At 41.7% G+C, this 17,892-nt stretch overlaps 1 protein-coding gene across 2 annotated transcripts in view; it reads right to left on the reverse strand.

The window, feature by feature from the left end:
• LOC129835974 (NLR family CARD domain-containing protein 3-like) overlaps positions 1-10,974 on the reverse strand; it is a 16,817-nt gene extending 5,843 nt beyond the window's left edge. The window contains exons 1-7 of one of the 2 annotated variants that reach the window (XM_055901682.1): positions 9,348-10,974; positions 7,385-9,185; positions 6,881-7,054; positions 6,399-6,572; positions 3,202-3,375; positions 2,866-2,912; positions 1-373 (exon numbers count right to left, since the gene is read on the reverse strand). The exon at positions 1-373 is cut by the window's left edge and continues 5,843 nt beyond it. In XM_055901682.1, coding sequence (XP_055757657.1) covers positions 1-373; positions 2,866-2,912; positions 3,202-3,375; positions 6,399-6,572; positions 6,881-7,054; positions 7,385-9,185; positions 9,348-9,750 — 3,146 coding nt within the window. In that variant the 5' untranslated portion in view covers positions 9,751-10,974. Of the gene's footprint in view, positions 374-2,865; positions 2,913-3,201; positions 3,376-6,398; positions 6,573-6,880; positions 7,055-7,380; positions 9,186-9,347 lie in introns of those variants that run through there. The other variant, XM_055901683.1, reaches the window with a different exon arrangement.
• Positions 10,975-17,892: the final 6,918 nt, after the last annotated feature.

The following is a 17,892-nucleotide window of genomic DNA, read 5'->3' on the forward strand; positions in this document are numbered from 1 at the left end:
ACTCTGTGGGAGTTGGAGGAGGGGATGTGTATGGTAGTGGGATTATAATTGTGCCTGGCCGTGTATCTGTTGTCAGTGCAGATCAGACTCCAGGACTTGTCATTACATCCAAGACAACAGTCCTTACCCCCTCCCCTCCTGTTGATTCCTTTATATGTCACTCCTATATCAGCCCTTCTCCCACTCCACTCTACCTCCCAGTAACAGCGCCCAGTCAGACCCTCTCTACACAGCACCTGTTCCCAGTCCTCAAATCTCTCTGGGTGATCAGGATATGGCTGCTTCTCTCTCCTACATGCCACCTTTCTGTTCTCCTCAGACAGAGAGAGGAGTCTGTGTACTGTGTTTAGGTCCAATGTGAGATCACAGACATCTGATGGATGAAACCAGAGACAATATTAGAAATCATCATCATTCACATTAGAATATTAACTCACTTTTCAGTAATTAATTGAATGTAGATGTTTCTAGGTATCAAAAGGAGAAGCTAAGGTAACTTGAGACTTGTTGAATGATCATATGTTATACTGTATGGTAATATAAAACACACTTATTCCCATTAATTACACACACACTCTGGACACACACACACACACACACACACACACACACACACACACACACACACACACACACACACACACACACACACACACACACACAGACATTCACACCTGTATGCATGCGTGAACACAAACACACATTTCTTATGTAACACGAACGCACCTCACACACACACACACACACACAGACACACACATTTTTTCAAAGCAACTATTTGTAAACTTTGGTGTCCCTCATTTCTGCTTCTGTAGAACTACAGCGGATATGTATTATGACCAAGTAAGTAACGATGGTGGTATGTGACTTTGACTTAAAACTTCTTCAGGGCAGGGGGCAGCATTTTCACTTTTGGATAAATAGCATGCCAAACTTCAACTGCCTGCTACTCATCCCCAGAATATAATAATATTCATATTATTAGTATATTTGGATAGAAAACACTCTGAAGTTTCTAAAACAGTTTGAATCATGTCTGTGAGAATAACAGAACTTATGTAGCAGGCAAAACCCCGAGGACAAACCATTCAGATTTTTTTTTTTTTTGATGTCACTCATTTCAAAGAGGTTTCTTAGAGACACCAGATTTCTAAGGGACTTGCTTGCAGTTCCTACCGCTTCCACTGGATGTCACCAGTCCTTGGAAATCGGTTGAGGTTATTCCTTTGTGTACTGAAGAAGTAGGGCTATCATAAATGAGGGTCACATGAAGTACATTTTTTGAGAGAGGCACGTTATGAAAAAAGTTGCGTCAGTTTGTTTTCTTTTTGTATTGAACACAGATCATCCCGTCTTCAAACTGATCGATTATTAACATTTAAAAATTCCTAACGTTGTATTACAAAAGTAGTTTGAAATGTTTTGGTAAAGTTTACATGTAACTTTTGATATATTTTGTAGAGAAGTGGCGAAAGTTGGAAGCTGTGTTTTTCTGGATGAAACGGTCCAAATAAATTGACATTTTGGATATATATCGACGGAATTAATCGAACAAAAGGACCATTTGTGATGTTTATGGGACATATTGGAGTGCCAACAAAAGACTTTTGTCAAAGGTAAGGCATGATTTATATTTTATTTCTTCGTTTTGTGTCGTGCCTGCAGTTTTGAAATATGCTACTCTCTTTGTTTACTGTTGTGCTATCATCAGATAATAGCATCTTATGCTTTCGCCGAAAAGCCTTTTTGAAATCTGACATGTTGGCTGGATTCACAACGAGTGTAGCTTTAATTTGGTATCTTACATGTGTGATTTAATGAAAGTTTTATTTTTATATCATTTTATTTGAATATGGCGCGCTGTATTTTCCCTGGCTATTGGCCAGGTGGGACGATTGCGTCCCACCTAACGCGCCTATTTAAGATTTTTGGATATTAATATGAACGTTATCGAACAAAACATACATGTATTGTGTAATACGAAGTACTATGAGTGCCATCTGATGAAGATCATCAAAGGTTAGTGATTCATTTAATCGCTATTTCTGACTTTTGTGAGCCCTCTCCTTGGCTGGAAAATGGCTGTATGGTTTTCTGTGACAAGGCGCTGACCTTAACATAATCGCATGGTGTGCTTTCGCAGTAAAGCCTTTTTGAAATCAGACACGGTGGTTGGATTTACAAGAAGTTTATCTTTAGAATGGTGTATAATACTTGTATGTTTGAGGAATTTTAATTATGGAATTTCTGTTGTTTTGAATTTGGCACCCTGCAATTTCACTTGCAGTTGTCGAGGTGGGACGCTAGCTAGATGTTTAAAATCAATCCTCAGGTTGTTTTTGTCAAAAATAATCAATAATATTTCAACTGGACAAAACAGAAAAGCAAAAACAAGAAAGGTGCGCTCCCGATTGTGCGCTGGACCCATGGCTGGAAATTTCCACTATCCACTCATTGAAAGTGCTGTATCTCCCTCATGTTTCAGAGTAAAAGCCTGAATATTAAAAAAACATGCGATATAGAGATCGTGAACTGGTTCCTAAGTCTTTGTATGGTGGATAGGATTTCAATGGAATAACAGCCTTTCAAAATAATAGTACTTCCAGGATGGATTTTCCTCAGGTTCCCGCCTGCCATATCAGTTCTGTTATACTCACAGACATTATTTTAACAGTTTTGGAAACTTTAGAGTGTTTTCTATCCAAATCTACCAATTATATGCATATCCTAGCTTCCGGGCCTGAGTAGCAGGCAGTTTAATTTGGGCACGCTTTTCATCCAAAATTCCGAATGCTGCCCCCTACCCTAGTTAACTTGAATTAAGACTTATTCTTAGTCATATGCTTCACAGCAGTCAACACTCACATTTTCTAGGCCCAGGTTTCATTGTGCTCTCTTCACCATGTTCCACACTGTAGCAGTAAGCAGAAGAACAGACAGTCATTGAGTGATTCACCTGAGCACACACACACACACACACACACACACACACACACAGGACACACACACACAGCACACACAGGACATACACACACTGGACACTGGACACACACACACAGACACTGGACACACTGGACACACGCTGGACACACTCACAGTCAGCATATAACTTTGTCCAAGTGTTGGTAAGAATCTTTGTATTAACTAGCCTGATAAGTCAAACATGTCTGACATGAACATTGACATAAAGCCTCTACATACTTGAGTTTCTCCAGTCTGCAGTGTGGATCCTCCAGTCCAGATGAGAGCAGTCTGACTCCTGAGTCTCCTGGGTGATTGTAGCTCAGGTCCAGCTCTCTCAGGTGTGAGGGGTTTGACTTCAGAGCTGAGACCAGAAAATCACAGGCTTCCTCTGTGACTAGACAGCCTGACAGCCTGTAAAGAGTCAAATCATATTAACATCACACTGGTATTCTTTGGTGGTGAAAATAGTGGCAGTACATTTTTTCAGATATATCAGTGTCCTGAAACCTGCCTCATCTATTCATAAATGAATGTATCATTATTAGAAATTATCATATTACTTGTAGAGACAAAAATGTATAGTACGAATATTTGAGTAGACCCACCAGACCAGTTTAAAATCAGTTTCAGTCAAAAGACAGACAGTGAGGTATCAGATTTAGATTCTATTGAGTATGCAGTCCACACCATACCTATTTTGACAGTGAAGCTAACATATTAAATGTGGCTCTATACTCCAACATTTTGGATTTGAGATCAAATGTATCATATGAGGTGGCAGTAGTTAATGTCACCTTTTATTTGAGGATATGTTAATACATACAGTGGGGCAAAAACATTTTTAGTCAGCCTCCAATTGTGCAAGTTCTCCCACTTAAAAAGATGAGAGAGGCTTGTAATTTTCATCATAGGTACACTTCAACTATGAAAGACAAAATGAGGGGAAAAAAATCCAGAAAATCACATTGTAGGATTTTTAATGAATTGATTTGCAAATTATGGTGGAAAATAAGTATTTGGTCACCTACAAACAAGCAAGATTTCTGGCTCTCACAGACCTTATTTAAGAGGCTCCTCTGTCCTCCACTCGTTACCTGTATTAATGGCACCTGTTTGAACTTGTTATCAGTATAAAAGACACCTGTCCACAACCTCAAACAGTCACACTCCAAACTCCACTATGGCCAAGACCAAAGAGCTGTCAAAGGACACCAGAAACAGAAGTGTAGACCTGCACCAGGCTGGGAAGACTGAATCTGCAATAGGTAAGCAGCTTGATTTGAAGAAATCAACTGTGGGAGCAATTATTAGGAAACGGAAGACATACAAGACCATTGATAATCTCCCTCGATCTGGGGCTCCACGCAAGATCTCACCCCGTGGGGTCAAAATGATCACAAGAACGGTGAGCATATATCCCAGAACCACACAGGGGATCTCGTGAATGACCTGCAGAGAGCTGGGACCAAAGTAACAAAGCCTAACATCAGTAACACACTACGCCGCCAGGGACTCAAATCCTGCAGTGCTAAACGTGTCCCCCTGCTTAAGCCAGTACATGTCCAGGCCCGTCTGAAGTTTGCTAGAGAGCATTTGGATGATCCAGAAGAAGATTGGGAGAATGTCATATGGTCAGATGAAACCAAAATAGAACTTGTTGGTAAAAACTAATCTCGTCGTGTTTGGAGGACAAAGAATGCTGAGTTGCATCCAAAGAACACCATACCTACTGTGAAGCATGGGGTTGGAAACATCATGCTTTGGGGCTGTTTTTCTGCAAAGGGACCAGGACGACTGATCCGTGTAAAGGAAAGAATGAATGGGGCCTTGTATCGTGAGATTTTGAGTGAAAACCTCCTTCCATCAGCAAGGGCATTGAAGATGAAACGTGGCTGGGTCTTTCAGCATGACAATGATCCCAAACACACCGCCCGGGCAACGAAGGAATGGCTTCGTAAGAAGCATTTCAAGGTTCTGGAGTGGCCTAGCCAGTCTTCAGATCTCAACCCCATAGAAAATCTTTGGAGGGAGTTGAAAGTCCGTGTTGCCCAGCAACAGCCCCAAAACATCACTGCTCTAGAGGAGATCTGCATGGAGGAATGGGCCAAAATACCAGCAACAGTGTGTGAAAACCTTGTGAAGACTTACAGAAAACGTTTGACTCTGTCATTGCCAACAAAGGGTATATAACAAAGTATTGAGATAAACTTTTGTTATTTTCTACCATAATTTGCAAATAAATTCATTAAAAATCCTACAATGTGATTTTCTGGAAATTTTTTTCTGATTTTGTCTGTCGTAGTTGAACTATACCTATGATGAAAATTACAGGCCTCTTTCATCTTTTTAAGTGGGAGAACTTGCACAATTGGTGGCTGTCTAAATATTTTTTTGCCCCACTGTATCTGTTTCACAATTTAGAAATGAAAGCACTTTATGTATCTACTTCCCCCATTTGAAGAAGTCATAAGTATTCTGACCAATTCGTTCATAGTGTATTAAAGTAGTCAAAAGTTGTCACGACTCCCGCCAAAGTTGGTCCCTCTCCTTGTTCGGGCGGCGGTCGACGTCACCGGTCTTCTAGCCATCGCCACTCCACCTTTCATTTTCCATTTGTTTTGTCTTGTTTTCCTGCACACCTGGTTTACATCCCCTCATTACTCTATGTGTATATTATCCTCTGTTCCCCCCCATCTCTGTGTGTGGTTTTTTTCTTTCGTTACGTGTGTGTCGTTACAGGCTGGTTTTGCTCCTGGTATTGTTGTAACCCGTGGTTTTGTTATTTTGTGCCATTTTGTGTGATTTGTGCGCTATTCGCTTTTTCCTTGGGCTGGAGTGTTGTGACGCAGTTGCGTCCGGCTGGTTTCCTCTGCCTGATTAAAGTGTGCCTGTTTACTCATCTCTGCTCTCATGCACCTGACTTAATTCGAACACTCTGACAAAAATTTGGTATTTGGTCCCAAACTCGTTTGTTGCATTTGCAGTTTGTTTTGGTTGTGTTTTGGTTGTGTTTTGCCCAATAATAACTGAATGGTGGATTATGACTGGAGCAATTTTCTTTCTAAGTGAGTAGATGACATGTTTTGAAACACTACTAAATTAATCCTGATGATGCCATGATCATGAACAATTATGAATGAGAGAGTTACAGAGGCTACAACAAAACATACTAACCTCTCTCCATTACCAATAACAGAGGCTACAACAAAACATGCTAACCTCTCACCTTTAACCTCAAATAAAAGGTGACATTCTATACTGTCGCCTAATGTGAAACATTCTATCTAAAATCCAAAATGCTGGAGCATAGCACCGAATTTAAAACTGTAAGCTTCACTGTCCAAACACATATGGTGTGGACTATGTGTGCCTGGTAAACACATGTGGATCTGGTGAACAGTTATCACTTGTTGAACAACTACAGGAATACTGACCTCAGAGTCTCCAGTTTACAGTGGGGATTCCCCAGTACAGCAGAGAGCAGCTTCACTCCTGAATCCTTCAGGTCATTGTTACTCAGATCCAGCTCTCTCAGGTGTGAGGGGTTTGACTTCAAAGCTGAGGCCAGAGAAGCACAGCCTTCCTCTGTGACTAGACAGCCTGACAGCCTGACAAAGAGTAAAATCATGTTAAAATCACACTGCTATTCTTTGGTGATAAAAATATATATTTGCTCAACATGTTCAGATATATCAGTGTCCTGAAACCTGCAATATCTATTATAAATGAATGAATGTATAATTATAAGAAACGACAAATTATTATGTATTGCTTGTAGAGAGAAAAATGTATAGGACACATATTTGGGTAGACTGGCCAGACCATTTTAAAAAGCAGTATCAGTCAAAAGAAAGACAATGAAGTATCAGATTTAGATTGTATTGAGTATACAGTCCACACTATATATAATACTGACCTCAGAGTCTCCAGTTTACAGTGGGGATTCCCCAGTCCAGCAGAGAGCAGCTTCACTCCTGAATCCTTCAGGTCATTGTTACTCAGATCCAGCTCTCTCAGGTGTGAGGGGTTTGAACTGAGAGCTGAGACCAACACTTTACAGGATGTGTCTGTGAGTTTACAGCCAGTGAGTCTGCGAACACAGAAGAAATACAATGACAGACAGGTTGTATTAAAATGTTACGCTCAGTTTTCCCTGCTTACACTGTTAGCCGTGCACAAAATGTGTATATCGTGCATTCATGGCTCAATGCTACAACTTTTCTGATTAGTCTGTATTATAGTTTAAAAGTTTTTAGCTGATAGAAAGTTTATTCAGCCAATGAAAATACTGTTGTTCCTACATATAGTAAAGTTTGGCCTGAGGGATTGTCACATGACTACTTACAGAGCCAGTCAGCCAATGAAAATACTGCTGTAACTACAATTTATTTTGGTGGGTGATATTTACATGAATACTTACAGTGCTTTCCTGCAGCCTCTCACAGCTGGGAGCAGTCTCCTACGACCCTCCTCTGATGTCTTGTATTCCTTTGGGTCAAACACATCCAGAACCTCCTCTGATATCTGCAGCATGTAGGCCAGCGCTGAACACTGAGCATGTGTGAGGTTTTTGGATCTGTTCTCTGACCTCAAGTACTCTTGGATTTCCTCCTGTACTGAATGGTCTTTCATCTCTATCAGACAGTGGAAGAGATTGATGCATCTCTCAGGGGAGACGTTCTTCCTCTGCATCACCTTAAGGGATCGGATTGTTTTCTGGACGCTCTCTGGACTGCTTTCTGTTTGTGTCACCAGACCTCGTAGGAGTTTCTGATTGGACTCCAGTGACATGCCATGAAGGTAGCGGACAAAAAGGTCCAGGTGTCCATTCTTACTCTCCAAGGCTTTATCCAAGGTACTATTCAGCAGCTCATGCAAGGTTAGCTCTTCAGACGCAGCTCTAGACTTTCTCTTGAGGAAGGGGTTCAGTGCATCCATGTTCTTGGTTGTGTAACAGTGGTACATGTAGACAGCTGAGAGAAACTCCTGAATGCTCAGATGAACAAAGCAGTACACCACTCTCTGAAATAACACAGACTCTTCTTTAAAGATTTGTGTGCACACTCCTGAGTACACTGAGGATTCTTTGACATCAAGGCCAGCCTCTTTCAGGTCTTCTTCATAGAACATCAGATTACCCTTCTCCAGATTTTCAAACGCCAGCTTCCCCAGCTTCAGAATAATTTCCTTATCTGACTCCATGAGCTCCTCTTGATCCATCGCATCGCTTCCATAATACTTCTGGTTCTTCAAGCTGGTCTGAATTAGCAGGAAATGAATGGACATCTCAGTCAGAGTTGTGGGCATCTCTCTCCTCTTGTCTGTACTCAGCATGTGTTCAAAGACTATTGCAGAAATCCAACAGAACACTGGAATGTGGCACATGATGTGGAGGCTCCTTGATGTCTTTATGTGTGAGATGATTCTGCTGGCCAGGTCCTCATCAATGAATCTCTTTCTGAAGTACTCCGCCTTCTGTGGGTCATTGAACCCTCGTACCTCTGTCACCTGGTCAACACACTCAGGGGCGATCTGATTGGTTGCTGTTGGTCGGGAGGTTATCCATAGGAGAGCAGAGGGAAGCAGATTCCCCTTGATGAGATTTGTCAGCAGAACATCAACAGATGATGTGTGGGTGACATCAGACACCTTTTCATTGTGCTGGAAATCCAATGGAAGTCTGCTTTCATCCAAACCATCAAAGACGAACATAGCTTTACAGGCTGTGAGTTTCTTTGCATTGCCTATGTCTAGTTCTGTGTGGAAGTCATTTAAAAGTCTGAGAAGACTGTACTGGCGATCTTTGATCAAGTTCAGCTCCCGGAAAGGAAGCACAAATATGATGTCCACATCTTGATTAGCCTTCCCTTCAGCCCAGTCAAGGATGAACTTCTGCACAGAGACAGTTTTTCCGATGCCAGCAATGCCCTTCGTCAGCACAGTTCTGATGCTTCTCTCTTGGCCAGGTAAGGGTTTAAAGATGTCATTGCAGTGGATTGCTGTGTCATGGGAGGTTGGTGTCCTGGATGCTGTCTCTAGCTGCCACACCTCATGTTCATTGTTAACCCCTTCACTCTCTCCTTCTGTGATGTAGAGCTCTGTGTAAATCCTGTTGAGGGGAGTTTGAGTCCCTGCTTTTTCCATGCCTTCTATCACTTTTTCATACCTCCTTTTCAGGCTGTCTTTATGGTTTACTATAGCTCTCTGCAGGCTGTCCTCCACTACAAGGGAGGAGTAAAAAGGATGTGTATCAGACACGTTCATTGATAGGATGAAATGTGGGCCTTCCACAACTACAGTAACTGACATGATCTCATATTATTGTAGTTAGCACTTAATCATGTTGAGGAAATAACTTAGCACAGGTCTGCAAGTGTCCTTACTGTTTTCAGAGCCTCTTGCATCATTGGGTTCACCCAGGTGCTGTAGTACAGGAAGTGTTCTGGTTCTCTTTCTACACTGAGGACAGTCATAGTATCCTGAAGGAGCAGGTTTCTCCCAGTATCTGGTGATGCACTGTCTACAGAACCTGTGTCCACAGGTGATAGAGACTGGATCCCTCAACACTTGCTGACACACTGCACACCTGGACTGATCCTCTGGCAGAGTACACCATCCACTACAGAGATAAAGGAGAGATAGAGATACTGATCCTCTAACAGAGTAGACAGTCCGCGACAGAGATAAAGGAGAGAGAGAGAGAGACTGATCCTCTAACAGAGAATACCATCCACTACAGAGATAAAGGAGAGAGAGAGATACTGATCCTCTCACAGAGTAGACCATCCACTACATAGATAAAGGAGAGAGAGAGATACTGATCCTCTAACAGAGTTGATCATCCACTACAGAGATAAAGGAGAGAGAGATACTATCCTCTAACAGAGCAGACCATCCACAACAGAGATAGAGAGAGAGAGATATTGATCCTCTAACAGAGTAGATCATACACTACAGAGATAAAGGAGAGATAGGTACTGATTCTCTAACATAGTAGACCATCCACTACAGATATAAAAGAGAGAGAGATACTGATCCTCTAATAGAGTCGAACAACCACAACAGAGATAAAGGAGAGAGAGAGATACTGATCCTCTAACAGAGTAGGCCATCAATTACAGAGATAAAGGAGAGAGAGACACTGATTCTCCAACAGTGTAGACCATCCACTACATAGATACAGGAGAGAGAGAGAGATAATATTCCTCTAACAGAGTAGACCATCCATTACAGATCCTCCAGAAGAGTAGACAATCATCTACAGAGATAAAGGAGAGAGAGAGATAATGATCCTCTAACAGAGTAGACCATCCACTACAGAGATACAGGAGAGAGAGAGAGAGAGATAATGATCCTCTAACAGAGTAGACCATCCACTACAGAGATACAGGAGAGAGAGAGAGATACTGATCCTCTGACAGAGTAGACCATCCACTACTGTAACGGCTTTCTTCCTGGGGTGAAGGAGCGGACCAAAATGCAGCGCGGCAAGTGTTCAACATGATTTAATAAAGAAGAGACAATAACGTGAACGCCATACAAAATAACAAAATGTGAAAACGAAAACAGTCCTATCTGGTGCAGAACACAAAGACAGAAGACAACAACCCACAATCCCCAACACAAAACAAGCCACCTATATATGATTCTCAATCAGGGACAACGATTGACAGCTGCCTCTGATTGAGAACCATATCAGGCTGAACACAGAAACAGACAAACTAGACACACAACATAGAATGCCCACCCAGCAAATGTCCTGACCAACACTAAAACAAGCACAACACATAAGAACTCTGGTCAGGACGTGACAACTACAGAGATAAAGGAGAGAGAGATATTGTTAGTGTTAATAATACTGATTCTCTAACAGACTAGACCATCCACTGCAGAGATAAAGGAGAGAGAGAGAGATAAAGATCCTCTAACAGAGTACACCATATACTACAGAGATAAAGGAGAGAGAAAAAGATAATGATCCTCTAACAGAGTAGATAATCCACTACAGAGATAGAGAGAGAGATATAATGATCCACTAACAGAGTAGACAATACACTACAGAGATAAAGGAGAGAGAGTTACTGATCCATTAACATAGTAAACCATCCACAACAGAGATAAAGGAGAGAGAGATACTGATCCTCTAACAGAGCAGAACATCCACTACAGAGATACAGGAGAGAGAGATAATGATCAATTAAAAGAGTAGACCATCCATTACAGAGATACAGGAGAGAGAGATAATGAGCCTCTAACAGAGTAGACAACCCACTACAGAGATAAAGGAGAGAAAGAGAGATTGTAGATGTTAATACTGATTCTCTAAAAGGATAAACCATCCACTACAGAGATAAAGGAGAGAGAGATTGTTAATGTTAATACTGATTCTCTAACAGGGTAGACCATCCACTGCAGAGATAAAGGAGAGATAGATAATGATCCTCTAACAGAGTAGACCATATACTACAGAGATAAAGGAGAGAAAGAGAGATTGTAGATGTTAATACTGATTCTCTAAAAGGATAAACCATCCACTACAGAGATAAAGGAGAGAGAGAGATTGTTAATGTTAATACTGATTCTCTAACAGGGTAGACCATCCACTGCAGAGATAAAGGAGAGAGAGATAATGATCCTCTAACAGAGTAGACCATATACTACAGAGATAAAGGCGAGAGAGAGATATAATGATCCTCTAACAGAGTAGATAATCCACTACAGAGATAGAGAGTGAGATATAATGATCCTCTAACAGAGTAGACTATACACTACAGAGATAAAGGAGAAAGAGTTTCTGATCCTCTAACAGAGCAGAACATCCACTACAGAGATACAGGAGAGAGAGATAATGATCCATTAAAAGAGTAGACCATCCATTACAGAGATACAGGAGAGAGAGATACTGATCCTCTAACAGAGTAGACCATCCACTAAAGAGATAAAGGAGATAGATACGTGTATATGTTACTACTGATCCTCTAACATAGTTGACCATCCACTACAGAGATAACGGAGAGAGATATATACTGATCCTCTATTAGAGTTGATCTTCCACTACAGAGATAAAGGAGAGGAAGAAACTATCTAACAGAGTAACCCATCCACTGCAGAGATAAAGGAGAGAGCGATATTGTAGAAGTTCATACTGATTCTCTAACAGAGCAGACCATCCACTGCAGAGATAAAGGAGAGAGAGATACTGATCCTCCAACAGAGTACACCATCCACTACAGAGAAACATGAGAGAGAAAACAATCCTCTAACAGAGTAGACCATCCACTACAGAGATAAAGGAGAGACAGAGAGATAATGATCCTCTATCAGAGCAGAACATCCACTACAGAGATAAAGGAAAGAGAGATACTGATCCTCTAACAGAGTAGGCCATCCACTACAGAGATAAAGGAGATAGAGACATACTGATCCTCCAACAGAGTAGACCATCCACTACAGAGATACATGAGAGAGATAATAATCCTTCAACAGAGTAGACCATCCACTACAGAGATACATGAGAGAGATAATAATCCTTCAACAGAGTAGACCATCCACTACAGAGATACATGAGAGAGATAATAATCCTTCAACAGAGTAGACCATCCACTACAGAGATACATGAGAGAGATAATAATCCTTCAACAGAGTAGACCATCCACTACAGAGATACATGAGAGAGATAATAATCCTTCAACAGAGTAGACCATCCACTACAGAGATACATGAGAGAGATAATAATCCTTCAACAGAGTAGACCATCCACTACAGAGATACATGAGAGAGATAATAATCCTTCAACAGAGTATACCATCCACTACAGAGATACATGAGAGAGATAATAATCCTTCAACAGAGTAGACCATCCACTACAGAGATACATGAGAGAGATAATAATCCTTCAACAGAGTAGACCATCCACTACAGAGATACATGAGAGAGATAATAATCCTTCAACAGAGTAGACCATCCACTACAGAGATAAAGGAGAGAGAGATAATAATCCTCTAACAGAGTAGACAATCCTCTACAGAGATAAATGAGAAAGAGAGATAATGACCCTCTAACAGAGTAGACCACCCACTACAGAGAGATTGTAGATGTTAATACTGATTCTCTAACAGAGTAGACCATCCACTACAGAGATAAAGGAGAGAGAGAGACACTGATCATCAAACATAGTAGGCCATCCACTACAGAGATAAAGGAGAGAGAGATACTTATCCTACAACAGAGTATACCATCCACTACAGAGAAACATGAGAGAGAAAATAATCCTCTAACAGAGTAGACCATCCACTACAGAGATAAAGGAGAGAGAGAGAGAGATAATGATCCTCTAACAGCGTAGACAACCCACTACAGAGATAAAGGAGAGAGAGAGATTGTAGATGTTATTAATGATTCTCTAACAGGGTCGGCCATCCACTACAGAGATAAAGGAGAGAGAGATACTGATCCTCCAACAGAGTATACCATCCACTACAGAGAAACATGAGAGAGAAAATAATCCTCTAACAGAGTAGACCATCCACTACAGAGATAAAGGAGAGAGAGAGAGAGAGAGATAATGATCCTGTAACAGAGTAGACAATCAACTACAGAGATACAGGAGAGAGAGAGATTGTAGATGTTATTAATGATTCTCTAACAGGGTAAACCATCCACTACAGAGATACAGGAGAGAGAGAGAGTGTCACGCCCTGTCCTTAGTTATCTTTGTTTTCTTTATTATTTTAGTTAGGTCAGGGTGTGACATGGGGGATGTTTGTGTGTTTTAGTCTAGTCTAGGGTGTTTGTATTGTATAGGGGGTTTTGTAGAGTGTATGGGGTTGTGTTCAGTGTCGGTGTTTAGGAAAGTCTATGGTTGCCTAGTTTGGTTCTCAATTAGAGACAGCTGTCTATTGTTGTCTCTGATTGGGAGCCATATTTAAGGCAGCCATAGGCATTAGGCAGGTTGTGGGTAATTGTCTATGTCTATGTTGCATGTGTGCACGTAGTTTGCATAGCTTCACGATCGTTTGTTGTTTTTGTAATAGTTTGTCAGTGTTCTTCAGTTTTCGTCTTCGTTATATTAAAAGAAGATATATTCATATCACGCTGCGGCTTGGTCCACTCACTCACCTAAAGACGATCGTGACAGAGAGAGATAAAAATCCTCGAACAGAGTAGACCATCCACTACAGAGATAAAGGAGAGAGAGATACTGATCCTCTAACAGAGCAGACCATCCACAACAGAGATAAAGGAGAGAGAGATACTGATCCTCTAACAGAGTAGGCCATCCACTACAGAGATACACGAGAGAGATAATAATCAGACAGCTGGGAACAGTGTAATCTGTTCATAGACAGACAGCTGGGAACAGTATACTATGTTCATAGACGGACACCTGGGAACAGTATACTCTGTTCATAGACAGACACCTGGGAACAGTATACTCTGTTCATAGACGGACACCTGGGAACAGTATACTCTGTTCATAGACAGCTGGGAACAGTATACTCTGTTCATAGACAGACAGCTGGGAACAGTATACTCTGTTCATAGACAGACACCTGGGAACAGTATACTCTGTTCATAGACGGACACCTGGGAACAGTATACTCTGTTCGTAGAAAGACAGCTGGGAACAGTATACTCTGTTCATAGACAGACAGCTGGGAACAGTATACTCTGTTCATAGACAGACAGCTGGGAACATAATACTCTGTTCATAGACAGAAAGCTGGGAACAGTATACTCTGTTCATAGACAGACAGATGGGAACAGTATACTTTGTTCGTAGAAAGACAGCTGGGAACAGTATACTCTGTTCATAGACAGACAGCTGGGAACAGTATACTCTGTTCATAGACAGACAGATGGGAACAGTATACTCTGTTCATAGACAGACAGCTGGGAACAGTATACTCTGTTCATAGACAGACAGCTGGGAACAGTATACTCTGTTCATAGACAGACAGCTGGGAACAGTATACTCTGTTCATAGACAGACACCTGGGAACAGTATACTCTGTTCATAGACAGACAGCTGGGAACAGTATACTCTGTACATTGACAGCTGGGAACAGTAAACTTTGTTCATAGACAGACACCTAGGAACAGTATACTCTGTTCGTAGAAAGACAGCTGGGAACAGTATACCCCCGTTCATAGACAGACAGCTGGGAACAGTATACTCTGTTCATAGACAGACAGCAGGGAACAGTATACTCTGTTCATAGACAGACAGCTGGTAACAGTATACTCTGTTCATAGACAGACAGCAGGGAACAGTATACTCTGTTCATAGACAGACAGCTGGGTAACAGTATACTCTGTTCATAGACAGCTGGGAACAGTAGACTCTGTTCATAGACAGCTGGGAACAGTATACTCTGTTCATAGACAGACAGTTGGGAACAGTTTACTCTGTACATTGACAGCTGGGAACAGTATACTCTGTTCATAGACAGACAGCTAGGAACAGTATACTCTGTTCATAGACAGACACCTGGGAACAGTATACTCTGTTCATAGACAGCTGGGAAAAGTATACTCTGTTCATAGACAGACAGCAGGGAACAGTATACTCTGTTCATAGACAGACAGCTGGTAACAGTATACTCTGTTCATAGACAGACAGCAGGGAACAGTATACTCTGTTCATAGACAGACAGCTGGGTAACAGTATACTCTGTTCATAGACAGCTGGGAACAGTAGACTCTGTTCATAGACAGCTGGGAACAGTATACTCTGTTCATAGACAGACAGTTGGGAACAGTTTACTCTGTACATTGACAGCTGGGAACAGTATACTCTGTTCATAGACAGACAGCTAGGAACAGTATACTCTGTTCATAGACAGACACCTGGGAACAGTATACTCTGTTCATAGACAGCTGGGAAAAGTATACTCTGTTCATAGACAGACAGCTGGGAACAGTATACTCTGTTCATAGACAGATGGGAACAGTATACTCTGTTCATAGACAGACAGCTGGGAACAGTATACTCTGTTCATAGACAGACAGCTGGGAACAGTATACTCTGTTCATAGACAGATGGGAACAGTATACTCTGTTCATAGAAAGACAGCTGGGAACAGTATACTCTGTTCATAGACAGGCAGCTGGGAACAGTATACTCTGTTCATAGACCGACAGTTGGGAACAGTATACTCTGTTCATAGACAGGCAGCTGGGAACAGTATAATCTGTTGATAGACAGACAGCTGGGAACAGTATACTCTGTTCATAGACAGACAGCTGGGAACAGTATACTCTGTTCATAGACAGACAGCTGGGAACAGTATACTCTGTTCATAGACAGACAGCTGGGAACAGTATACTCTGTTCATAGACAGGCAGCTGGGAACAGTATACTCTGTTCATAGACCGACAGTTGGGAAGAGTATACTCTGTTGATAGACAGACAGCTGGGAACAGTATACTCTGTTCATAGACAGACAGCTGGGAACAGTATACTCTGTTGATAGACAGACAGCTGGGAACAGTGTACTCTGTTCATAGACAGGCAGCTGGGAACAGTATACTCTGTTCATAGACAGACAGCTGGGAACAGTATACTCTGTTGATAGACAGACAGCTGGGAACAGTGTACTCTGTTCATAGACAGGCAGCTGGGAACAGTATACTCTGTTCATAGACAGACAGCTGGGAACAGTATACTCTGTTCATAGACAGATGGGAACAGTATACTCTGTTCATAGAAAGACAGCTGGGAACAGTATACTCTGTTCATAGACAGGCAGCTGGGAACAGTATACTCTGTTCATAGACCGACAGTTGGGAACAGTATACTCTGTTCATAGACAGATGGGAACAGTATACTCTGTTCATAGACAGACAGCTGGGAACAGTATACTCTGTTCATAGACAGACAGCTGGGAACAGTATACTCTGTTCATAGACAGACAGCTGGGAACAGTATACTCTGTTCATAGACAGGCAGCTGGGAACAGTATACTCTGTTCATAGACAGGCAGCTGGGAACAGTATACTCTGTTCATAGACAGGCAGCTGGGAACAGTATACTCTGTTCATAGACAGACAGCTGGGAACAGTATAATCTGTTCATAGACGGACACCTGGGAACAGTATACTATGTTCATAGACGGACACCTGGGAACAGTATACTCTGTTCATAGACAGACACCTGGGAACAGTATACTCTGTTCATAGACGGACACCTGGGAACAGTATACTCTGTTCATAGACAGCTGGGAACAGTATACTCTGTTCATAGACAGACAGCTGGGAACAGTATACTCTGTTCATAGACAGACACCTGGGAACAGTATACTCTGTTCATAGACGGACACCTGGGAACAGTATACTCTGTTCGTAGAAAGACAGCTGGGAACAGTATACTCTGTTCATAGACAGACAGCTGGGAACAGTATACTCTGTTCATAGACAGACAGCTGGGAACATAATACTCTGTTCATAGACAGAAAGCTGGGAACAGTATACTCTGTTCATAGACAGACAGATGGGAACAGTATACTTTGTTCGTAGAAAGACAGCTGGGAACAGTATACTCTGTTCATAGACAGACAGCTGGGAACAGTATACTCTGTTCATAGACAGACAGATGGGAACAGTATACTCTGTTCATAGACAGACAGCTGGGAACAGTATACTCTGTTCATAGACAGACAGCTGGGAACAGTATACTCTGTTCATAGACAGACAGCTGGGAACAGTATACTCTGTTCATAGACAGACACCTGGGAACAGTATACTCTGTTCATAGACAGACAGCTGGGAACAGTATACTCTGTACATTGACAGCTGGGAACAGTAAACTTTGTTCATAGACAGACACCTAGGAACAGTATACTCTGTTCGTAGAAAGACAGCTGGGAACAGTATACCCCCGTTCATAGACAGACAGCTGGGAACAGTATACTCTGTTCATAGACAGAC

Source organism: Salvelinus fontinalis, chromosome 37 (genome assembly GCF_029448725.1).
Source record: "Salvelinus fontinalis isolate EN_2023a chromosome 37, ASM2944872v1, whole genome shotgun sequence".
In the NCBI taxonomy this organism is placed as follows: Eukaryota; Metazoa; Chordata; class Actinopteri; order Salmoniformes; family Salmonidae; genus Salvelinus; species Salvelinus fontinalis.